Raw genomic sequence first — 26,899 nt, 5'->3', positions numbered from 1 at the left:
CCCTTCTGACTGGTCGGTGCTTCGGGATGTGTTTATGCAGTAGCATGGCAGCAAATGTACATCCTCGTCCAATTAACAGAGATTTATTACATGGTTATTCTAAATTCATTTAATTAAATTTATACAACATTAAGCAAGCTATTGGCTTCACTGTAGGTTTAAATTTATTTATGTACATAGGTACCTGATATACGAGTACTATAGGTCAGTTTTATTCAATTTAACAAATAATTTAAAACCACCATTTTTAATAGGTCACTGTATCCAATATGTTTGCTTGCAACCACATATTTTTTGTCCTGTCGGAAACTGATTAATAATAATGTGACCATAATTACAAAATAACTTTGAAAACAAAAATTTTTGCATGGAACAATGATAATAAAATCCTACAAGAATCTTAATGGAATATTTTTATATATTTGTTTATAATTGTACTTATGTTATTACATATTATAATTTGTCCACCGTTATATCGATCATCGTGGCGATATTTTAGGGAGGCCTATGCCCAGCAGTGGGCGTTACGAGGCTGAATAGATAGTAAATAATTTACGATTTCCACCAAAAACATTCGAAAAACACGTTAAGTTGGAAATTAAATCGAAAAGTACAGTAAATAGTAAATAAAAAGTAATTTAGGGCTAGGGAAACTGTTTGAACGTTTTTGTTACGGTTTGCAAAGACAAGTAGCGTTTCATCGGAAAATGGTGGAAAAAATCTGCGCTCGGCCACTGCGCTACGAAGTATAGAGCAAAGTAGGTCGATGCGGTCGGGCCGCTTCGGCCATGTTCGGAATGTCGTCGACGCTCGCCGGCCTGCGCCTGCGCTCATAGCTTCAGCACATCGCCACCGCACCAGTCGCGTCCAACGGGGGCATAGCTAAGACCCCCTTCAATTTATAAACAAATATCACGGGATGCAATATATCCTAATAAACAAAGGGCCCGCGGAAATGGACATATCAATTGACACGAATACATCGATTTAAAAGTTTAGTTTTGATTGAAGTGACTTGTTGAACTGTTGTACGAAATACGAAAAAAAAAAATGTTGTGGGAGTCCGGACTTATTGAAGAATCGGAGACGGTGAGATTTTTTTTTGATTTTTTAATTTAGATTAACAATTTTATCGGAATTTCAATAATGCAGCCAGTACCAACACTGAGAGATGTATATGTGTGGGTGCGTCGCGCGTGTGTGAGTAAACTTTCTAGTTTTCGCTTGGAGCTGCCACTATTTGCATAAAACGTGAAGAGTTTTTCATAATATAAACCACATGGGGGCATTTAAAGAGACTCTTAGATAGTAAATATTCAGAACGCATCTTCTGAGCTGTGACAATGTTGGTAATGGCTTTATTTAATGTAAATATATGTGGATTTTGACATGAGACAATCGCGTGAGCGCGAACGGCTACGGGTGCTAAATACTAAATTGTTTCGAATCACTATTTTTGGAGCTCGACAACTGATTACTTTTATAAACCCAAATGTTCTCTATACCTGTCTTAACAGTATGTAACAAAATTTATTGTTTGAAATTGAAATCTTGTTCAATGAAATTCAGTTTTGTAAATATTTCACATCCAAACGCCGCGCGCCTGATCTCTTACAATAAACATTGATAGGAGTTATTTTTTTACTGACAGCTTTATTATTTAGCTTCAAGAAGAAAATAGATACAACGTTACAAATGCTTTTTTATATTAAAATTATATCTATAATAATGATACTGCGCAAAATTGTATATCCAAGTTATTAAATGATTATGCATTTTTTAAACAAAGATAATACAATTAAAATTATAATCGTGAACATATTAAATATAATCAATAGAGGATTAATATTAAATAAAGAAAACATTTTATTACAAACAATGTTTTTTAAATAATCTAATCTTCAAATAAGTAAATTAATCTGTTTCCATTTTGTGGTTTCAATAAATATGAACTGGTAATCGTTTTAAATATATTGCTACAAATACAGATAGCTTATCTACAACAAAAGAGATAGCTACATCATATACTGTATTTAAGTGATAGAGACATAAAATAGTGTAGAGAGGAGATTGTTTATCGATATTTGTTAAAAACAAATTCGATAACTGCTGACGTAATATACATCATTATATCAACTACGATGTAAAAAGTGTTGTAATAACATGGCCTTTGTTATAATCAAGACTATGGTGAAATTTGACATTGCTGATTTTATATATCTTTATTGAATTGAATTAATAAAAAGGTAGAGGAAGACCAAAGAAAGTATGGATGGATTGTGTGAAAGAGGATATGCGTAAGAAGGGGGTAAATTCAGATATGATGGCTGATAGAGATGTATGGAGGAGTAGTACATATTATGCCGACCCTCCATAGGGATAAGGGCAGGTTGATGATGATGATTGAATTGAATTAATAAATGTATAACAAATATATATACGAAATATATTTGAATTTGTTGAATTATAAAATCACAACATTTCTTTCGTAATCTTAAGGGTCACACCATTAAATTTCACTGAGGTGACACTTGTATTGCGACATATTTTTGTCTCTATTTTTTCAAAGTTAATAAGAGGGACGAATTAATGTTTTTATACAAGTGTATCGATAGTGGAAACCTACTCTTAAACAGACTTCAGAAGTCATACTCGTATAGATACTTCAGAACTGTTTTTGACTGAAAACTCGTATCTCTGCCTACTCCTGGTAACAGGTTTGAGTGCTTATTAAGCAATATTAAATATCATATCACAGAAACTACCCTAGATTATTTCCTCTCAATACGAAATATGTATTTTCCAGGATTCCAGGATTTTTATTAATTGGGTTAAGACTTTATGAAAGACGCTATTTAACGTAAAAGTTTCACTCAAGTAAGATACGTCAAGAGTACAAATAAACAGTAAGTACTGGGATAAATAAGAGTAACGATCAAAAGTATCTTGGAATAAATATTCATTTCATAAATATGTGTACATATTATGAAATGAACACATATTTAAAATACCATAAAATACTTGTTTGATAAGATTTTGTTCTCTTTCTTTATTTCCATTGCTGTAATCTTACCAGACTGGTCGTGGTCGTCAAGCATCAGTGACCCGCCTCACAAACCGCCACTCTTACTCAATCTATTTAGGATACATTTGATTAAAACTTAAGTTTTTAAAGTCAATATATTTACCATGCAATATTAATTTATTGGTCAATTATGTTATCGAAGTTAGATAGAATGAAATAACTAATGGTAGATCTTTCTGGAGGAAGAAAACTTGTCCGCACATAAGTGGAAGAACGATAGGCAGTTGATGATGATGATGATGATCAAATTGCATGGTACATGGTACAAAAATGAGATATAATGGTGATTTAATAAATTCAAGTTATTTTAATTAATATTTAGATTAACAGTTTACTTATAATAATAGAAAAATATTAGTGTTTAAAGATTACCACAGATCATCGAAGAATGCGTGTTAGTGTACTATTATAAATAAGCAACTCGTCTAATTGGCGATTTCTCTTTTAATTATTTGCGCACTAAATCTCTGTGGGCAAATACACTATGTAAAGAAAGTATAACTCGTACACAATTTATTAGAAAATAATATTATACTACTACCACTATAACATGATACTTGAATATGCAGAAATTCAGTTGTAAAATTAAAACAATGAACATTTTAATATCTTGGTTGCTTTTTATTTGACCAAACGATTTAAATCGGATGGATCAAGTAACAATTGGCATTTGCGATTTGGAGAAGTATTTAACGCCTTTGTTATTATTGTCCACTCTTGTAAGTAAATCTTTAATTTAGAAAAAAAAAATTTTACAACTCTTATTTTTGGGTTTGATTTTCAAAAAAGTTCAAAGTCTTATTCTCATTGATTCGAACCAAAAAAACGCTCTACTAATTTTAGGACAGTCAATCAAAATTAAATTCCAATATCTAATGCCCATAGTTTTTTTAAAATATGTGTTAACAATTAATAATACTGAAGCAATGACGTGCCATATGGTCAATTTTATTTAATAGTTCCATTAATTCTTATACAAATTACATTTTATTGTCTGTTATCATTGATAATGTCAAAAGTTGCATTGTAAAACATCTGATATATTCTAAACAGACACCTGGCCACTAATCCAGTTGCCAACTAGTGTTGGACCAATCACAGATCATTAGGTATCGTTATAAAACCAGTTATTCGACTATTTTGGTAGATTTCCTTCATTACTTCGTATAAATTGAATACTTTATTTTTTATTATAAAGCTATAACTAAGTCTCAAAATGATAGGTTAGGAATATTTAATTATTTCTTCGCAATATTATATTTGGTTTACTTTATTCTCAATTTTCACATTTGTTAGCATTATTGCATAGCAGTTGTCACTTAATATCAAACAAGCAACAACAACACTGAATATCTAACAGTGGTAGACGCCAGCAACAACATTTATTGCATGAATGGGCCGTCTCAACCGGTGCACAGAAGAAAGGCGTCAAGTGTAATTTCGCGTTTCGTCTATGGGCACGTTCTCTTCACCATTTCGACGTATTCCGGTGGCGGTTTGCCACCTTTTAATATAAAATGTCTCTAATTTTCGCATCACATTTTGAAGCTAAATTCAAAATCTACTAGTCTTCTAGATATTTAATAAAAATGGGACTCATCTGCAAGCACTTCCTTTCGATTAAAATATTTTTTATCAAAATCAGACCACCAGGGGTGGAGCTTCGCGGTAACACACATAAAAAATACAGTCAAATTGATAACCTTCTTCATTTTGAAGTCGACTAATAATATATATAGACTCAGTACGAAAAACTAAGTTTTGTCAATAATTTAAACCTCAATAAACAAAGCATTAAGTAGCTATAAATGTATGCTATTTACTAAGAGTTCTGATCTTGGATAATGCGCATAAACAGCTTAAAAGTACAAACTCGGAAGCTGTACCTATGAAGGTCGATCGTGAGATAATTATAATAGACAAAATTTATACTTCTCCATTGAGCTTACAAAATGAACTTTACTGAATTCATCATAAGGTATTGTTTTTCATATCTTGGGATACACAATACCTTATTGTATACTTTATTCGTTACAAATGGCTCAAGTTTTTACGATACCTTACCATTTAAAATTCACATGCATTCATACAATGTATGAACAAGAACGTTAAATTTAATTTTATCGTATTACAATTATAATTTTTCAAGTTTTTATATTGGCGTCCCTGATCGTTATGTTCGAATTATTTGCAGTCAATCGAGATTTACTGCATTTATAAGTTTTATGATAATTAATTGTTGAGTACGAGTACTGGCAACTTGACGTGATAAGCGAGTAAAAAGAAAACAATAGACAATGTTAATTATTATTGATTTCTATAAATAGATAGGCGATTGCTTGGAAATGACAGCTTTTGTTTCATTACGATTTAAACGCATTTGTTGATGTTACGTGACAGTTTCTTCTATCTATCTTCATCATCATCATCTCCTTGACTTTGTCCCACCTACGTAGGGTCGGTGCACCAGGTTTCCGTCCTCCAAATGAATCTGTCTGCCGTCATCTCCATTGTCACCCCCTTCTTGATCATGTCATCTTTCACGCAATCCATCTCTTCCTAGGCCTACCTCTACCGGTGTACCCCTCCACACTCATACTTAACGTTTTCTTTGCCACATGCGATTCTTCCCTCCTCATAACTTGCCCATCTTATTCTTCTATCTATCTTATTAGTTCGAATCCCCACCACCATTACAAATCGCGTCCATCAGCGCCAAAATAGCGAAAATCAAATAAGCACAAAATACTACGTCTTATAGCCAGTCCATTTATAAAGGTCGTTATTATGCAGACATTTTCGTCTTTAATTACAAATCCTAATTACACTTAATTTAAATATAATATAAAAGCAAAAAAAAAAACTTAAATCACATGTAACTTAAATATCATTACTAAAAAAAAAAGATTATTCTTATCGATTTAGAAAAAGTAATGGTTTTTTTTTGTTAAAATTTGGTAAATTATAAAACATCTAACCTATTTTCGTACATTACAATTGTTTTTATCATATTTTCTAATCTATATTGTAAAATATGCTTAACGTTATAAGAAGAAAGAATTGTTTGTTTTGTATTGAATAGGCTACAAAGCTACTGCTACTAAAAATATCTTTCACTGTTACACACTACTACACTATCCCAGGATGACATACGCTATATTTTACATTATATTACTAGATTTTTGAATTCCGCACGCACAAAGTCGCGATCAACTGCTAGTATTTTATACTTAGTTAACCTTTTGTTTTTATGGTACCTCCTTTTAATTCATTTAAGTAGGCGGAACAAAAAAAGAATAGGTTATGTGCTGACAGCTACTGAAAAATTACCATGTCATGTTGATAGACGTCAGTTTGTTAAAAGCCAATAATGTATTTGTAAAAATACGTCTCCGCCTTTTAAATGTATTAACTAGAGTCAAAGTTGTTTGTGCTCTTATATCAAAGATGAATTTATTTGATAGCTTAGCAAGTAGACGAAAGACCATCATCATTACAATACCAGTATCAGATTTTTGAATCTCTTACAATAGGTTTCTGAGACCAAAATATCCGTTTAAAACATTTTGTTACTTATCTCTATTTTGTCAAGAGATGACGATATGTTTTTAAACGGCGATTTTGGTCAAAGAAACGAACTCATATTTTAAAAGCAAAAAATATAAATTTATAATTACAAGTACATATATTAGGTACATAGGTGATTTCTCCGTGCGTACATCTATACTGTTGACTATAACATAGCTTTGAAAGGTAGATAAACAACATGTGGCTAAGGATAAAATTATCTCCGTCAATATTTAACATTTCCTCGGCCATGTCTACATGTTGTTGTCGTGCTTCAAATATTCCTCACCGTATAGGGTACTCATAACAGTTTACACGATAATTGCCGTGTACTTGCGCACATGAGAATGTCAGCCATAGGTGCCCCACTCAGTACTATTCTCGCCGCGTTTTCTCGCGTATAATATGCTACTTTGTAACTTCGTTTTTTGGCTTTAGTTTTGTTTTTATTTATACAAATAGTAAAAAATAAACTAAGGGTTTCTTTTAAACGATTGTCTGCGGCATTGATATTGAAAGTGCTGCGAGTTCCATATAGTTAGCAGTTCTGCATCCAGAATAGTTGTTCGTTTAGGGGAAAAGATGTTTAAATTATTAATAAGTATGTTTAAATTATTGCTTGTGTACATCTTAGTAAGTTAAGATTTTTCCTTGAAAAACTATTTCTAGATGATCATTAGTATATTAGAGCCATATGTTATAAAGCCGGCCTGGTTGTAAGTACGGGCTTGGTAATGAAATAGTTTAAAAATGTTTATTTTGACACGACCGTTTTGCCTCCAGCCAAATTCCTGAGCTGTTATTATACCGTCTAGACTTGAAACATTATGTTTTTGCTCCAAAACATAAAAGTGCGCGGAACAGGTTTAATATTAGGTAGTTAGGTCTTGACATTTACGTTCTTGACCTATTCAAAATAAGTTACAGAATTATATTTAGAAACATTTTTAAATTCTAAAAATGGTTACATATAATGTAACGTAATGTATGCTAGCTTTTTTATCAGCGTGGACGAAGTCGCGGGCAACTGTTAGTTATGTCTATATAACTTAAAAACGTGCCTAACTTTGAGTTGAACATATTGCTTAGTGGAATGTAAACTTAATTTGTATTTACTTTTTTCTGAACATAAATTTAGGGAAATCGATTAAACGAGTTTATAATGTGTATCAAATATATGTCGATGGACACTTTCGACGAAATAAATTTCGTAATAGTATTCTGTGAGCGTGCGGTGAGAATAAGTCGATTATTCTTGCTCCGAATTTCACTTGGTACATGTAGGTCGAGGACGAAGCTCGTATGGTTACGTGATTCAGAGCTCGTGTGGCACACTAGATATGTGATCACCGCTACCGTTCTTATAGCTTCTGATACGGTGTGAGATCAATCGGTTCCGACCACAATAGCAATGTATTTTTTTGAGGGTTAGACTTCGTTAAAGTTGAATTTTTGAATAATCCTCAATTTGATTAGAAAGGCTATTGATTACTTGATCTTTGATTTTAGAAAGTTGTACTTTTATTCGAAAGAAAACATGTCTTGAAAATACACTTAGTAAACGCCATCTGTTGTCCAGTTTTAGCGATTTTATTTCACTCTATATGTCCGGTTAATTCACCGTTAAAATTCATTATAATGTATTATAATAAACAAAATTTTAGTAATTCTATTATAATTTGTATGAAACCAGTCATTACTTTTCTAATGACGTATTGACAAAATTACTAAACCACATTAATTCGTAGCCATTTTTTAAAGAATAAATACTACTAGTATATTGTCGGAATCACTTATGAGCTGCGACGTATTTACATAAAGCTGACACATTTCTGTGTCATTTAATGTAAATAAGGTTGACCTAATCCACCCCTGCATAGGTCAAGTCAGATAAAATGTTATATTTAATTTGTTTTTAAATAAATAAACCACACGAAAACAATTTTTGTGTATTAATTAAAAACAAAAAAAGAATTAAGAATTCAAAAAAACAAATGCCTATTAAACAATCACCGAATAACTGTTGCATATTTATTACGTCTGAAATTAAATTTTAAACTACTTGAAAGTCGTACACAAGAAAGAATATTAACAGTGTTATAATATTAAATACACTATTTTTATGCAATTCCAGTAACAATTAACAATAAAAGCGAAGTATTGTAAAATGAAATGCCGCCATTGCCACATACAATCCAACATAATTATCACCCACTGAGTCAGAATGTTTCTCAACTTGGACTGGCCGAAACTCTTCAATAGAACGGTTCTTAAGAATTTTCCTGTTAGGGACAGACCAATTTCATAATTGCATTGAGTCAGCGACAAATATTTGTTCTGCCATTGAGGATATTTTATAAACTTGTAGCGCCATCTACAATTTTTATGTAACATTATACGAAACTTTTTACCTCAATTAATTATTTGCTCTTAAATTACTTTACTGAACTCTTACTAACTTTGATGAAGTAGTCAGTGATAAAGGAACCTCTATTTGCTTTCTATTTACAATTTTCTTGGACTAAAATTTAAAGCCATTTGCATTCAATTGTGAATGAATAATTAATAACTTAGTATTAAAGTTTAGTAAAAGTAAATCAGGTAGAGGAAATCCGAAGAAAGTATGCATACATTATTTGAAATTCAGATGTTACTAGATGTCTCTCGCGACTTCAATTAAAGAACATTTAAAAAAGAAAGAACATTTAAAGAGCATGCAATTAAAGAATCTTATTGAGGTATGAAAAATAGATAGTAGCCGATTTTCAGACCTACTAAATTTGCTTATAAAATGTAATAAAAATCGGTCAAGCCTATTCGGAGAATTATGGTAACTAACATTGTGACACAAGAATTTTATATATAAGATCACAGTTGATTGAAATGTGTAGCCCAATCCGGTAATAATAACGAACTAGCAGCCAGAGCCGAGGCTCGAGCACAGTTACACTTAAAAGAGGTTTAGGCTAAGCGCCATCTGTGGCCACCCGCCATCAAGCCTGGTGAAGCCGTGAATGTAAAAAAAAAAATGAAATGTGTAGAAGAGTGGTATTCATACTGTGCCGGCCTTCTTCAGGGAAAAAGGTGGAAAGATAATGTGTGTAAATGAGATTTGTAAGCTGATTCTATAATGTTATTTATCATTTACCTGTTCCCGTCTATCACAAATATATCGTAAAAAATACTCTACTAACTCGACCTCCAACTCTACATTTTAAGGTTGTATAGTTTTAATAAATTCATATTAACATTTCATTTCATATTTAACAGTGGTAGACGCCAGCAACAACAACATCTGTTGCACGAATTGTCCGGTTCGCCCGGTGAAGTACCACGAACACACAGATGACCGTGAAGTAGAAGCGATTCCGCGTTTCGTCTGATGAGTGTGGTAGCAGAGGCCTAATTTTAGTCCTCTTTTCCTTCCCACCCTTTTTTATAAGAAAACGACGGGAAGGGGAGGTGAATTTGATGGAGGAGGAGATGCATAGGAAGGTTAAAAATTTTCTAACAAGCAACGCATCTACAATTGCGAATGTCTATGGGCAGCGGTCGCTTCGCCATTTCGGCGAATTCATCTGGCCGCTTGCTCGTTTGCCACCTTGTAATATAAAAAAAAATTCAATTATAAAATTAAAGACGAGTTTGCTAAACTAATAAAATGTACAATAAATTTAATAGTTAACTACATATCTGATATTACAAAATCTTCTAAATCCCCTCTAATATTTTTATAATATTAATAGTGTCTTATAACTTTTAATCTTGTTTTTAACTCTTAAAAAATTTTATAGTTTGTCGTGTCTATGATTTGAACATTTCAGGAATATTTTTTAAGAAACGCTTTTTAGTACTATTCGACAGCGTCACATATTTATGTTACAAGTATGTGTTAATTAGGTACAAAGAAGGGGTTTTACCGGAGTTACTATACTAAAAAAATTATAACGAAATGCTAACCGTGACATATTGTATCTTAACTGATAATTTTTATTTAATGTTAACATAATATAGATATAATATTTCAAATAGTGACTACTGAAATTAGAAATTTTACTTCTTATCTAATAAATATTAAGAACTTGCAAATAAAATTTATGTATTTCAAAATTACAATGGAACGCCATTTAGATGAGTAAAATATTAAAAGTGCAGATATTACTGGCAACCTTTTTAAGAGATATTTTATCTAGTCCATTCTTATATTGTCGTGTCATTGTTTATATGTAATAATTAATTGTCACATTGAAAAATATGTTTATTTTTTTTAATTGTTAGCATTTTATTTGGCTAGTACATACCAGAACGTCTGTAGTTAACAACTCAACTAGTATTTCAATTCCGATTAAATATAATAAACATAAAGGTTTAAAATAATCAGTTCTTAGTTTATAATTAACAATAAACGGTATTTAGGTCATAGATATAATGTATGCATAAAGGGAAAACCAGAATCCGCGTAATAATTCGAATATATTAATTACTATATAATATATTGCAATGTTGGTGCAAAGACAACCGTAATACTGCTTATTACAGGTCTCAGGCCCACAGATTAATAACACGCAGACCAATCGCTCAGGTGAAAGGGAAACGAGCATTTGCGTCATTGTATTACCAGCCTTGTCGCTCTTAAATGTCATTCATTTTGAATAAATTAAGTTTATTCATTGTTTTGTTTTATGTATTGTGATATAATTAGAATGGTAAATATTAAATAACATAAGCTGATACTTATTTTTATTTACTGGCAACTTCGACTTTGTTTCGTTTTTCGCCAAATATGAAAAAAAAGCGACGTGAAGAAAGAATATAACTTGAGATTTTTCGCCGGTGTTTTTATTATTAAAAAAGCTTTATAAATTTTATTTAATTTGCTAAAATGAAGTTGGTGTTAAGATTTTCAAATTATTAATTACTATAGAAGCAAACATATTTCAGGTTAATGTTATTCGGTTTTCCCAATACTTAGTAGAAATATTTGTAAAATTGATAAATGAGTGTCTATAAGTCTTTACTCTCAGTAGGTATTATAAAAATATGTAAATTAGTGATAAAATGGATAAGTATCGGAGGAGGTAACATAAATCGTGTAGAATCGACTCCGTTTCCAATCGGTCACTATTTCTTATAAAAATAATTTCACGATACGTAGTACTCATGTTTTCTTCTGCAAGTAAATTAGAACTCTATTTCATTATAGATAGAGTCAATTTTGTTATGACATTTCATTTTCATATTACTGTTATAATTCAAAGAATTGTTACTTTAGCTATGGCATCTGATGATCAATTTAGAATTACTGTAACTTTATTAGGCATAGTTAAAATTAATTTTCACGGTGTAAAAATAATGATAATTCTTAGAAGATTTAATTTGGTCTTCCATTTTTGCACTCAATTCACCTCTAAGTGGTTTACTACAAGTAATTTTATATTGAAACAGCTGAATCATTTGTTCTGTGTTTTATCAATATTTTTATCATTATTTATCATTTTCTTTTAAACTTTTATGATTGCACAATAAAAAATATCGTTACTTAATTTCATTCAATTTTAACAAAGTGTACGCTTTCATATTCAACATATTTAAGTGAAGCCAAATAAAACTAAAATGATAATAAAAAAAACATTTCAAACAAGTTATATATAAATAAAAAAATTATAGTGATCAAAATACAGATTAACAAGTATGCAGGGAAATTTCACCTTTACTATTACGTGTGACGGCTTAAAATGGCGTGCGCCAAAGGACTCAGGTTTACGTGCACATGATCCGCCATCTTGTTTAACAGCGCTCGAGCGGGAAACCCAAAGGCCTTGGCGACCGGTTTCCATCTCGCGACTCTACTTGACGCCAAAGTGTTGTTAAAAGTTTTAATCAAGTAAACTTGATAAAATATAAATAATTGCATCGAAATTAATGTAAATTGACCTTAGATCGCGATGTTTTCCATTAAGTCAGATGACATTTTTCTTTTCTCTTTGGAATATTTAGACGAAATATTTATTAGTAGTACATGATTACGTTGTTTTTGGTTATTGAATGCGTCTTTATATATTCGTTTAATATCATACAGTTTTATAGAATAAAGTGTTTGTTTTTTATATATGTGACAATTTATTTTATGTTGTTAATTTAATGTCTGTTACGTTATAATATATACGGTTTTTATTCGACCTTAAATAACATTATGCATTTATTTTATTTTATAATCTTATCGATAACTCATGAACTTTGGTCGGAAAGATTATTTGGGTGTTGATAAACGGTTGCTTCATTATGATAAAAGTAAAAGATTTACAAAAAAGGTGACATTAACGTGTTATTTATTACGAGTGTATGTACATCCAAAACGTACATTGTATTATTTTACTCTATTCTTATAATTTTAATAATAATGTTGTTGAATTATGAAGGCTATTATCAAAAGAGTTACGAACGAAACAATTACTTGCAGGTGAGCTCTAAGATATAATCATAAACAATATGTGTACATACATTTTTAATGGCAATTTTTAAAAGGCAAAAAGGTGATAACTAGCGTGCTTATAATTTGTAATAGACCTAATAAGTGCTTTTAAGAGACCGCGAAATTACTTCTTATTGTTTTAATTTAACACCAATCCTGCTTGTTCGGGTACCATTTGGTATAAAAAATAAACTTAAAAAATAATTTTCGTAAACAAACCTTCATAGTCTCAAAACTGAATTGAGCTACCACTAACTTCTATAGATGGACTGGCTATAAGATGTAGTCTTTTGTGCCCATTTGATTTTCGCTATTTTGGCGTTGATGTGGATTCGATTTGTGGATTCGATCTAATAATATAGATGGAATTAAACGTCACGTAACATCAACAGGCACGTTTAAATCAAAACGAAGCAGAAGCTTTAATTTCTAAGGCATATCCATTTAGATTTATCTATTTAGAAAGAGATTAGTGTTAGCTATGTACGTATTCTCTATTCACTGCGCACGGGCCGTCGAAAAATAAACAGTCTGCTAGAAATAGCGTGTTATTAAAAAACCCCAAGGTCTAATTATTTTGTGTACTATGACAGTAGTGCGCGGGCGTTATGAATGGATATATTGTATCTAGTATGTATAATTCATATAGGAGGTTAGTCAGTCGGCATTCCCGCTTACATAAGTACATTACAAGACAAACGCAATACCTACTTATTATTCTCTACGCGCATCAACGTTATGGAATGGAAATGTATATGAATTTCCATTGTGAGTACTATTTATATACAATAGAAAGATTTAACGAGTTATAAGAATTAATATTATAGTTATAACGGTTTTAATACTTAGTTTAAATAAGTAAATTTGTTTTATGTTGTTATTTTTAAATACTTCTTCAATATTTCACTTTCATATTTTACATCAGTAATTATTTATAGTCTTGACTGTTTTGGCGCCATTTTATTTTACAAATACTTATCTGTAAGTGTTCTTAATACTATTCTGTATAAATATTCAAGATGGTTGGTTATGTTATCTTCGTATAAACTGTCAGATTTACATTTAAATAATACATCTTACTTTTATTATAAAATAAGAATTATAATTAATATAATTTGATAATAATATATTATTTAGATTTATAAAATTATTATGGATTCAAAATAAGCTTCATAAACTCGTCGATGTCTAAAGTATGGGGTAATCAAGTCGACTACAGCGTGCCGTCTGAGCGTTGTTACGATTGTAGTGCATTTGTTATGGTTTGACAATTTTGTTTTGCATTCGTTACGGTAAGTAATACTAGGGATTTCTAAATTGAGTCATACCGCAACTTGAAACTTGATAAATACGCGAATCATTAGGTTTTCTCACTTATTTATTTCCTTGAAAATGGTATTATACTTTTTAGAGCCCCTTCTATTTCCTGACTTTCTGATCAATGTTCCAGGAAGATTGTGAAATGTCGACTAATTTTTACTAATAGGAAAATTATATAAATTACTGTCTTATCTTTTATTGAAAAATTTAAATCAAATATTTACAAGTACTCAAGTAAGCAATAACTGAGTAAAGAAAATTATTTTACAATAGACGTCACATAATCTGTTAATAAAATATGTTTAGTTATTGAACGTTACGCACTTAGATATTTCTTAGAATAGATGTTTAAGTGCACAGTGGTCATCGAAGTTGAATGAAAATTGCTTTGAATATTTAAGTAACTTTCATCTCTATGTATTTGTGATTAAGTTGAATTTGCTATGTAGATTTAAACAGTCATTTGTCATATCTTGTTGCCGACTGTATATATAAACAATTATATCACGAACCAAAGTTTTTTCCCACGTGCCAACGTCGCTAATGTATTCGATGGCTTGTGTCTGTGTGTGTATTATGTATATACATATAGAATTATTGTGTTAAAGCTATACGTATGTTCATAATTGGACCATGAATGAATTGAGGAAGTCGAATTTGTTTCAATAACGTCACTGTTAAGTCGACAAATTGTTATTGTATTTAATTTAGGCAGAGTAACCTTCTTAGTTATTATTGTATAATAATTAATGCTGTCTTTCTTAAAATTATAAATTGACATATGAAATATTAAAAATAATTAGTAGTTTCCTGACTTTTTAACATTTTGGAAAGAATATGCTTGATTGATTTATTGATAAAGGATCCATGCTTATTGAAAAATCATCATATATACGAGTACCAATTGGCGTCATCTAGAATAGATCTTGCAGCTACTGCTAATATGGTCTTATTTGAAGTAGTTTTGAAAATGAAAAATACATGTAGTATAGTACATTTTTTGATTCTCTTGGGGATCAACTACCCTCCCGCTTCTCTCCCTACTAACGATGCCTTTGCAAGTATCAGTGTTTGGTTTTAAATACTAAATTCTGCTCGATATTTTTATCTCCCCGTAATGTTATGAAGATATTGTTTATGATTATCGTCCGAATAACTTACACATTACTTAAGATTATATTTGGAAAAGTTAAAAAGCCCTTCTTTTATAGATAAGCGGAAACCTAAGCAATTAAAAGCAAGGTAACAATTGAAATAATATCAGTGGGTATATTTAAAAATAAACTCAGTACTCAAGAAGGTATGTTGTCTGTATGGAAATTAATTCATTTCTATTTACTCAGACGTCAAGTGAATATAATCGATCGGTGTGACGTATGCCGTAGCAGAGTGTAGATGCAGGCTCTATTAAGATTTGATTTTTGTCTCGTAGCGCGTACTTCCCGAAGTGACGCAGGCGTTCATTGAGTCAAAGTCTCGAGCCGCGGCCGGCGAGCTCAGTGGCAGCGTGATCTACTCAGTGCGCACACGCGCTAACATGGACCAAAAAAACGTAACCCTGGCGTAATAAAACAGACGAATTTTTTAAATATTTTCCCGCGCCGGCGCAAACATAACCTCAATAGAACATGGACGCGATGTCAAAGGTGCATCAACCCCGGCCCAGCTGACGTTGGCGAGCTTGTGAGTGCGGATTTATATTTGTATTGTGACATTCGAAATGGATACAGTTCGGACGACGCATGTGAGTTGTTGAGGTTATTTAACCAATATGGATGGGACTAACATACGTTTAAACCAGGTTTCGGAGATTGTACCAAACATGTATAGTTTTATTTCGATGAATAGAAACACTAAATACGTTTTATTGCTCACAGATGTTGTTGTTAATGATACAGTTTACAAAGAAGTATATTAAAATACCCTTCATCTCTGTAAAGGATTAAGGTCTTTATAACCGTAGCAGTAGAGGTTTCTTCATCTTGTATTGTAGTGTGGAAGACATAAATTACTTTGAAGTACGATATACTCAGACTAATGGGCAATTTAAGTTAATCTGCTTGTGACATCTAGCTTATAACTCGTGTGGTTATTGTTAAATTATGTAAAAATTTACCTGCAACCCTGTCTGTTGTGTTCTAATACGAAGTTTGTCTTTACCATCGTACGTATATTTAGCTTAAGAAGAAAAATATTTGGATGTAATAATAATAGTGTCTATTCTTAGTTCTTTAATTTAGAAACATTTAACTAAACAATTTAAAAAGTATTCAACATTAATTCATTAAGAAACGGCTTAACTCACGTGTGATCATCCGGTGACGGCACCGACTAATTTCGGACCCATCGGGGGTCCATCTTCAGGGCGAGTGTTTATTCTGAGGACTTCGCGGTCGCGTCTCACACTCGCGTCGCACTCAGTCCGAGACACGAAAGTTTAAACAGTATTCAACATTATTTTATGTATGCGATACAATTTTATGTTCAATCGTTTCGACATGACAAAAAACAAGCTATAAATGGTCATTTGAATGTAAACCTAAAGACGCTTAGCCTGAAAAAGTTCCAGCAAACTAAGACATAATAGGTATGATCTCGTGTCGTGCGAGCAGGCGCTAAGGCAGGCTGTACACGTTATAAAAAACCATGGCCTCGTTGAAATTGTAACAGCGATTTGGACCGGTCACGCGGTGCATGCTTCGGTTTATTATGGCTTATTTCGAAATTAAATATTGACGTCAATTAATTGAAATCCCTATTGTTATCTATAAATAACAGATATGATTCACGTTTCTCTGAAATTTTATACGTCCGTGGCCATGATATTAGCGTTTGATTAAGGATTTTTATTTTGCACGATCATTTGAGGCTTAGTCGCTTCGTAAGTATTTAATCTGTATACATGTTTGACGCATAACATTAAATAGTAAAGCTTTATTAATCTAATAAGGTGTATATTATGAACTTTACTATAGTGTGTAAGACACCTTATATTCCGTTAATGAGTACACATTAAAGTGTTAAATAAAAGCAGGTGATCTTCCAAATAATATTAATTTTATAAGATATAAAAGAAACGTAACTTTTTGATGAACCTCCTTTTGTTAAATTTGTTAATTCTCCAGTCATCTGTGTATTGATTTTAGGGTTCGATGTCTCTTAATTAATAATCTTGGGTATTGCTGTCGAAAATCGACACATTCGAATTACAATTACAATATTATGATATCACACCTCCATACTGCAAATTGATCGGTGCAAACAATTCGTATCTTATAGTATTCGAACGACACGAAATATTTTATGTACATTTCCGCATACTTCGAATAACTGAGCATATCTGAGCAGATTTATTCATTTATTCAAACGCACGCAGCTTCTATATCTCGGCCTGTCAAATAGCTACGGCCACAAAAATGTTATTACCTACTAAGTGGACCGAAACGCAGACAGGATGCTGTCCGTATAAAATAATAAACTTGTAATTATAATAGGATACTGTTTAATGCAATTAAATGTTATTTAACAGTCGCGTAACCTTGTGTTTTAATTCGTGTGTACTTGTTCTATCCCTTTAAATTAAACAAATTGTTCAAAGTCAAGTTTTGATTTATTTTTATTTATATTTAATGCGACATTTTCAGTGCGATCGTTCTTAGAAATTTTCTTGTTAATAATATGATTGCAAGTAATTACATAGATATGTTACGTGGGAAATAAACACATTGTTCTAAAGTGCAAAAAAAATTTCAGCACACAAGAACACTTTTGTTCACACTTGATTATCTCAATGGACCGGTCGAACCTGATCTCGTTAGATTTTCGTCACAGAAAATGCATTGTTTTTCATTCAGTATAGCAGATGCGCTGCAATGAGACTAGCGTTGTTTAGAGTACGTGATTATTATTACGAAATAAATAAATAAAGGATTTAATTTTTTAATTTATATACTTCTACATGTGCCATATTTATTAAACGGCATAAAATTAGAATTGTAGTCGAAGTCATTAGTCACGACTAAAATTAGACATCTATGGCGTTTAGATAAATAAACAAGCCATGAAAATGAAGAGAATGTTATGTTTGAGACATCTGGCTACACGTCAAACGGTTTGGCGTGACGTCATTTCGCGTAGAACTCATATCTTCCTATACCTATAATTCTCCAAATCTGTCTATTGAATAACTGTGACGTCGTTAGCTTCAAGTGAATCATCGACTGATGGAATTTATTGATTGTTCACAGATGCCACAGACGGTCCCACGGTCCGGGTGCAGCCCGCCCTCGGCCTCCCCGGGTGAGAGGACAGTGCCCGCGTCGCCCGCGGACCTGCATCACCTGCTGCGCGTGCTGGGCGCCGCCTCCCCTCCGGAGCCCATGTTGCATTCATCTCCGAGCCCCCACGCGAAGCCCCCGCCTCCCTATCCCGAGGATAACAGCGGCTTCCTGGAGAGGCTTTACGACTTCGAAGGTTATCCCACTCCGTCGCCTTCGTCTGACGAAGGATCGATTCCCACAGTGGCGCTGCAACCGCCCTCCCCCTACAACTCTTTTCAATACTCTCCTTCGGTATACGTCAAAGAGGAGCCAAACAGACTCGCAGTCCCGGAATTCGCCTCTCCATACCCCCTGTCACCTTCGGGATCTTGCGTCTCCTACGGCAGTCATCATCAGTACTCATCTCCGGTCTCACATCACGAGGAATACATAGATATCGAGGAGTTACTAAAAGAGAATCAGATACTGCAAGAAAGTGTCCAACAGACGACGTACATCACGCCCAAATTAGAACTCGAGGAGCCCAGAGATCACATTCTCCTGCGATCGGCTTTAGAAGATACGACATTCCAGAAGCGACTGAACCTTAGACCTATACCATTAGAGCTGGGCAGTGTGAAGATGGAGGAGAGCAGTGGCGGGGCGGGAGACGACACGCTGGTGGCACCGGACATAGACCGTGTGCTGTCCATGGCCATCGAGCAGTCCAAGCGCGACGTTGACAACACGTGCACCGTGCTCGGCATCTCACCCGGTGAGTCACATCTTAACATTCTCTCACTTCTAGTCATCATTATACTTTATAGAAATATTATACTCACGTCGGAAATATGTTAGCTGTCATATCGTGAATTAACTATGTGACGTAGAGTAACTACTATTGAGATTCAATAGTGTAATCTCCGTACTATCAATGGGGTAATTACTGCTCACGTCATTCTCGTAGTAGGAAAAAATATTAACAGTTGTAATAATCTATAATCTTGTTCAGTACCTTGAGACTGAAGTTTTAATCAAAAATCTATGTATACATGTCTATAGATAATAACTACCCAGACATGAGGTAATTGGGTGGAATATTTGAGCGAATATTTTAACTGTCACAAGGTTACCGCTGTCATATTTAAATAAATGTAAGATTGATATTATAATGTTATGCTATAATGTACCATATTCTCATGGTCAATTTATAATACGATTGGAAGAGAAATTGAATGAATTCACATTAATTACTATTCTTCTTCACTTAATGTTATCGTCGTATCGAGAGGGTAATTACTAACGTAATTCTATTTGCAAATACATTAAACAATCAAGTATTTCCAAGTACGAATTATATAGCTATTGCTTATGTACATAACAATTTTAGATATATTTCTCAGAACTGATACGCATGGTTGCGTAAGATATTAAAATCTAAATTTATAGATGATCGACGTTAATTGCTTATTAATATTTCACACCTCATCTGTATATATTTTTTACGTTTTATTTTTGTACACGACTGTACAATGTACAAAAACATATAATTTTCTCTGCTCTGACATCACTATTGCTCGTTAATTATTATAAGCTTATTGAGATCGTCTTCATAATATTTCCACAGCTGACCGTTACAAGTTTAGATAAATGGTCGAGCGTGGTTTATCTACTACTTGTTTTCATACCTAATCATGTCATATTAAGGAGTTTCTTTTGTCTTGATATTTGTAAGTACTTACCTATTTAAAAGTATTGTAGTAGTATATTTAACCATTGTCATATCTTAATTGTAATTAAACCAACGTAAGACTTATTGTTTTTAATAGAACAAGACACGACGTAAGTATTAACATGCTACACATTTACTAACACTCTATATATCTCCCGTAGATCCGCTGCAGTGGAGCACAGACGATGTGCAGTCGTGGGTGATGTTCACATTACAGCACTTCCGCCTAGCGCCTGTGCCCGCAGAATACTTCGCGATGGACGGTGCCGCCCTCGTCGCGCTCACGGAGGAAGAGTTCAATCGCAGAGCACCACAAGTATGTATATGTAACACACTACCATATGATATAAAGTACATTTATTAACCACATACAATACAATACAATTTTATTGGTAATATATAAATTACTGGTTATGAAAGTAAAAGTTTTAAAATAAATCTTTTAAATAATAATATCTCAATATAAATCAAGAAATTGTTTACAATTAATAATGTTTAATAAATATTAAACATTTAAATATTGAAATGGCAACCTGGCTAGAAGATATTTTTTATTTATTATTTTTTGTTATTGCAACACTTGCCTAATAAAATTTAATTTACATGCATGTCATTTTTTGTTCAATTTTAAAATAAATAATAATTAATATTTTTAAGCTCGCATTTTTATTGTACATGCGAGCTAGTGGTCCTTCGATTTAAACCAGTGAAAGTTTTAGTGCAAAATTGTTTTTTGCGGTGCTTATGAACTATATACCGGCCTCCGGTACGTTTGTGGCCCGCCAAGTTCGCAATAGAAAATTGCGAGGAACTTATGATTTCTCGCCTCGTGGACTCGAAGAACATCAAGATTGCATATAAAAATATAATGTCCATGTGAATATTGAAGAAAATAATTGCTATTAGCTGCAAATAAAATTCCATCTTTTTATATCCAATTCGAACCAGTTTGAACAAGGCGCGCGGCGTGGGTTGTTACCGCAATGTTGGCACAATTGTTAGCCTCAGAGTGTCGATATCTATGATGCGGATTGCTGTCGTAAGGTTGGCGGACGTACATATCTGTCAGCTGTCAACAATTGTTTTGTAAACAAACGGGAATTCGTTGGTTTTGATTTTCTTCAAATTGGAAGTTTGTTTGATGAATAAAAGTGTAATAAAGTGCGGTTATAATATATATAGTGTTTCAAGAGTTCTTTAAAAGTGTACGGTTCAGTCGTTAAACATGGCTGAAGACTTGAAAAAATTAATAATTCATCGTGGACTGCTTAAAGGTACTATTACTCGCATTGAAACTTTTATAAATGATCAAAAACATTTAACCTCTTCTCTGGAGATCCTTCAAACTCGTAAAGATAAGTTAGTCGCTACTATGCATGAATACGAAAGAATACAATTGGACATCCTGATGTTAGATGCAAATGATAAGGAAAACATAGATCTTGTAGAAGAAAAATATTATTTTATATTATCTAAGCTAAATGAAAGTCTTAAAACCTTGACCGATTCTAGTAAATCAGGATGCTCAAATGTAACCAATTGCCGATTACCAAATATTGAACTTCCAATTTTCTCAGGAAAAGATTATACAAAATATGCTCCTTTCATGGATTTATTTACTGCAGTTATTGATAAGGATAAGTCCTTGTCCAATGTTCAAAAACTATTTTACTTGAGAAAATATGTCAGTGATGATGCATTGGCAATCATTGTTAATTTGCCTCTTATTAATGAGTCTTATGAAGAATCTCTGGAGCTATTAAGAAGGAGGTTTGATAATAAAGCTAGGTTGATTGCAAATCATATTAATGTGATCTTAGAATTGCCAACCATGCAGAGGGGTACTGCGGCCGCAATTAGAACATTTGTTTCTGATGTTCAACAGCAGCTTCATGCTCTTAGAAATTTAAAACAACCAGTAGATCAATGGCATATGTTGCTTTTATCTATTTTGAGTAAGAAGTTGGATCAATATACCAACAGAGCGTTTCAATTAGAACGCAATAATGAATCTTTACCAACAATTGCTGAGTTCATTACTTTTTTGGAGAAACGTGCTACTGCTCTAGAGGATAGCGGAGAAAGGGCATCTCATGAAAACACCTCCAAAAAAGTCTTTAGGGTCAGCAATGTTGCTACTAATAATAAAAATACAATTAAAAGAAATTGTAATTTTTGTGAAGGAGTTGGTCACTTACTTTTTGAATGCCCGCGCTTTAAGTTAGCTCCTACTAGTGATCGTCTTAATTTTGTGCAAGATCGAAATTTGTGTTCGACTTGTCTCAACGATCACAAGGGACGCTGCAGGTTTCACTTTAAATGTAAAAGTTGTAAAAAAGACCACAATACCCTTCTCCATGAGGATGATAGTAAAGGAGATCCAGAACAAAATGTTGTTCTTCACACAAATAGTTCCTCTAATCAAGTGTTACTGCCTACTGTAAAGGTTAAAGTCTATGATGCTAGGGGACATTACCTATTTGTGAGGGCTCTATTAGATACTGGCAGCCAAGCCTCATTTATAACAAAATCTTTAATGGCAAGGTTATCCTTGAAACCTTTTTATCAAGCCACCAATATTATTGGTATTGGTAATAAATGTAACAACATAAATAATTATGTAAAACTTAATATTTATTCTCCAGTGCAAGGTGTGCAACTCCACATTAAATGTCATGTAGTGGATTCTATAACTACACAGTTGCCTCAACAAGAAATTGATATAAAGCAGTACAAATTACCAAAGAATGTATTTTTGTCTGATGATAATTTTAATGTACCTGACGAGATTTCATTACTTTTAGGAGCTGATGTATATTTTAACATTCTTTTGAATGGTCATATTAAATTGCTAAATGGTCCTGTCTTACAAAATACACTCTTTGGATATATTGTGGGAGGCACTGTCCCTAGTAACTCATTGAATAAAAATGAAACTTTAGTGTCAAATTTTGCCTTTTGTAATACTGAAAAACTTGAAAACATTATGCAACAATTTTGGTTGAATGAGAAAGTCCCAGAGGTATCACTTATTGAAAACACAGAAAAACAAAAAGCAGAAAATATTTTTCTTTCATCTGTTAAACTAGAAGAAAACAAATTCTATGTTGATATGCCACTTGTTACAAGTTTAGATCAGTTACACCTCGGGGATTCCTTCTCAATCGCCTTACAAAGATTTCTGGCACTGGAAAAAAGGTTTAAAAAGTCTTCCATGTATCTTCAATTATATAAAAGGTTCATTGATGAATATATTGCTTTAGGGCATGCCAAGATAGTTGATGTAGGTGAATATGATATACAGAATGGTCCAGTATACTTTTTAGCTCACCATGCAGTATACAACGAAAATAGTAAAACTACAAAAATTCGTGTAGTATTTAATGGTAGTGGGAAATCAAAAAATAAAATATCTCTCAATGACATTATGTTAAATGGACCTGTTGTTCAGAGCGAATTATTTGATATCCTTGTACTTTTCAGAACCTACATCTATACACTAATTTGTGACATGACAAAAATGTTTAGAACCGTTTACATTAATGAGCATCATAGATCTCTTCAAAATATTCTCTGGCGAGATGATCCTTTAAAGCCCATTCTTTGCTTGCAGCTACAGACTGTCACCTATGGTTTGAAATCTTCTACCTATTTGGCTACTAGATGTCTTATAAAATTAGCAGAAGACTATAAAGATACTTACCCACTTGCATCACAGGCAATGTACTGTAACACTTATGTGGATGATGTACTAATGGGGGCGAATAGTATAGAGCAACTAATTAAATTAAAGACTGAACTGGTAGAGCTGTTGGGTAAGGGGGGATTCACTCTGCACAAATGGTGTTCAAATGTACCAGAAGTTCTAAGCGATGTTCCAACAGAACAGAAATATTTTGAATCACTTGAGATGGATAAAAGTAACATTATTAAAACATTAGGTTTGAAATATGATGTTCTCCCTGATATATTTACTTTTACCATTCCCAACATTGATACTAAAAATATTCAAACAAAGAGGAGCATTTTAAGTTTCATAGGAAAAATGTTTGATCCATTAGGACTGATTGGTCCTATAATAGTTATTGCAAAAATTTTCATGCAAGAATTGTGGTCCATGAAAATAGATTGGGATACTATATTGCCCCAAGCACAAATTAATGTTTGGAATAAATTCCTTATGAATTTAAAATTAATGGAAACGCTTACTGTACCTAGGGCTATAATTAGCAAGAATTTACTATTGGTAGAGCTAATAGGATATGCAGATGCCTCTATAAAGGCGTTTGGTTGTTGTCTATATTTAAGGGTTTTTGACCAACATGGAAACGTACAATCTAACCTGCTGTGTTCAAAATCGCGTGTTGCGCCTTTAAATAAATCCTTAACAATGCCTAAACTTGAGCTCAATAGTGTCTTGCTCATGTCGCAACTTGTACACAGGGTTGAAGAAAAATTAAAAAATCAACTCCCTTCATTTAAAGTGTACCTTTATAGTGACTCACAAATCGTCCTTATGTGGTTACAGTCTCAAAAAACCATTAAAGATCTCTACGTTTCAAGACGGATTAAGCAAATCAAAGAATTGACAAATAATGTGCAATGGTCACATGTTAGATCTGAAAGTAATCCCGCCGATCTTCTGTCAAGAGGTACTGACCCTCAAAAGCTCAAATTAAACAAATTGTGGTGGCACGGTCCAGCTATTTTGGTTAATAAAGATTTCGTGCACATTCCTGCATCGGCAGATATCTTGTATCCTTTTCTTACAACCCAAGAAGAAATAGTGACTGCTAATGTTTGCACTACTGACGCTCCAGATCTTGCCTTGATTGAAAAATATTCAAACTTGAGCAAGCTACAACGCATTGTTGCTCTTCTTAAAAGATTTGTGCATAATTGTCGAAATAAAAACAATAAGTCTACAGGCCACTTGTCCCCCAGTGAGCTGAATGACTCTTTAATGACCATCATTTCTGTCACTCAGTATCACTGTCTTTCTAATGAAGTTAATGCTGTTGTTCAGGGTAAGACTATTAAGTCGAGTCTAGTCAATTTGCATCCATTCTTGGACAGTAACAATGTCCTCCGTGTGGGGGGAAGGCTTCAAAATGCAGCTAACCTGCCTTATGAAAAAATACATCCTGCTATAATTCCCAAATCGACTCATCTTACTAGGTTGATTATAGAGCGAGAGCATCTCCGTCTGCTTCATGCTGGAGCTAAATTAGTTCTCAGTTCTCTATCCCAAAGGTTTTATTTAGTAAGTGGTATTCGTGAGGTAAAAAAAGTTGTCCACAAGTGTATTAAGTGCTTTCGTCTAAAAGCTGTAGCTGCGAAGCAGCTAATGGGCTCTCTACCGAGTGAACGCATCACTCCTCAAAGACCATTTCAGACAGTGGGTGTTGACTTTTGTGGCCCATTTAACATAAAGGTTGCGAGAATCCGGAAGCCATTGCAATCAAAAGCTTATATTGCACTTTTTGTGTGTTTTATGACCAAGGCTATACATGCTGAAGTAGTCACCGATTTGACTACAGAGGCTTTCTTGGCATGTCTGAAAAGATTTATAGCTAGGCGTGGTTTACCCACAATCATTTATTGTGACAATGCTAAAACCTTTAAAGGTGCTTGTAACACCCTTAAACAATTGTATGAATTATTTAATTCAGAATCTCATAAAGATGATGTAATTTCATTTTGTCACAATAAAATGATAAAATTCAGGTTCATACCGGCATATTCTCCCGAATTCGGTGGACTATGGGAAGCAGGTGTCAAAAGTCTAAAATATCATCTTAAAAGGGTTGTAGGAGAGTTAAGTCTGACATTTGAGGGACTCTACACAGTGACCACCGAAATAGAGGCAATTTTAAACTCAAGACCACTGCTTCCTATGTCTTCCGAAATATCGGATACAAATTATCTGACACCTGGCCATTTCTTAATTGGAACTGCGTTGACAAGTTTTCCAGAAATAAACCTTTCCGAGAAAATAGATAGAGTCGATAGATTAAAATTTTGGAATATATTAACAAAAATAAAACAAGACTTCTGGAAATCTTGGTCAAAAGATTATATTACCCAGCTGCAGAACAGGCCTAAATGGCATAATGAGCATCCAAATTTGACGGTGGGGGATTTAGTCATCGTCCGATCAGATAACACTTCTCCATTTCAATGGCCAATGGCCAGAATAGTGAAAACTTTTGCTGGTACTGATGGCAGAGTGAGAGTGGCCGAAGTAAAAATTGGAAACAAAACTTATAAAAGATCTTACAGGAAGTTATGTCCTTTGCCGATAAAATGAATATTACTTTAGTACTTTTTTAAACATAACTGTATCTAATATATTTTTCTTTTGTATGTTAATGTTAAGTTAAACCTATGTATAGGTCATTTTAGTTTAGTTCTAAAGTTAAAAAAAAGGGTTTACTCTTATTATATTGTTTATTTGTTGCCGG

At 33.0% G+C, this 26,899-nt stretch overlaps 1 protein-coding gene across 4 annotated transcripts in view; it reads left to right on the top strand.

Annotated features, from left to right (window-relative positions):
* The first annotated feature begins 825 nt into the window (after nucleotides 1–825).
* The window catches only part of LOC106714484 (DNA-binding protein D-ETS-4), a 35,960-nt gene continuing 9,886 nt past the window's right edge, over nucleotides 826–26,899 (top strand). Inside the window, exons 1-3 of one of the 4 annotated variants that reach the window (XM_045678171.1) lie at nucleotides 826–1,089; nucleotides 18,692–19,478; nucleotides 20,597–20,751. In XM_045678171.1, coding sequence (XP_045534127.1) covers nucleotides 1,051–1,089; nucleotides 18,692–19,478; nucleotides 20,597–20,751 — 981 coding nt within the window. In that variant the 5' untranslated portion in view covers nucleotides 826–1,050. Of the gene's footprint in view, nucleotides 1,090–13,037; nucleotides 13,113–15,912; nucleotides 16,189–18,691; nucleotides 19,479–20,596; nucleotides 20,752–26,899 lie in introns of those variants that run through there. The other 3 variants (XM_045678170.1, XM_045678173.1, XM_045678172.1) reach the window with 3 other exon arrangements.

This window comes from Papilio machaon, chromosome 5 (assembly GCF_912999745.1).
Source record: "Papilio machaon chromosome 5, ilPapMach1.1, whole genome shotgun sequence".
NCBI lineage: Eukaryota > Metazoa > Arthropoda > Insecta > Lepidoptera > Papilionidae > Papilio > Papilio machaon.
Note: the sequence above shows the minus strand (reverse complement) of the source record. Positions and strands in the feature narration are given on the sequence as shown.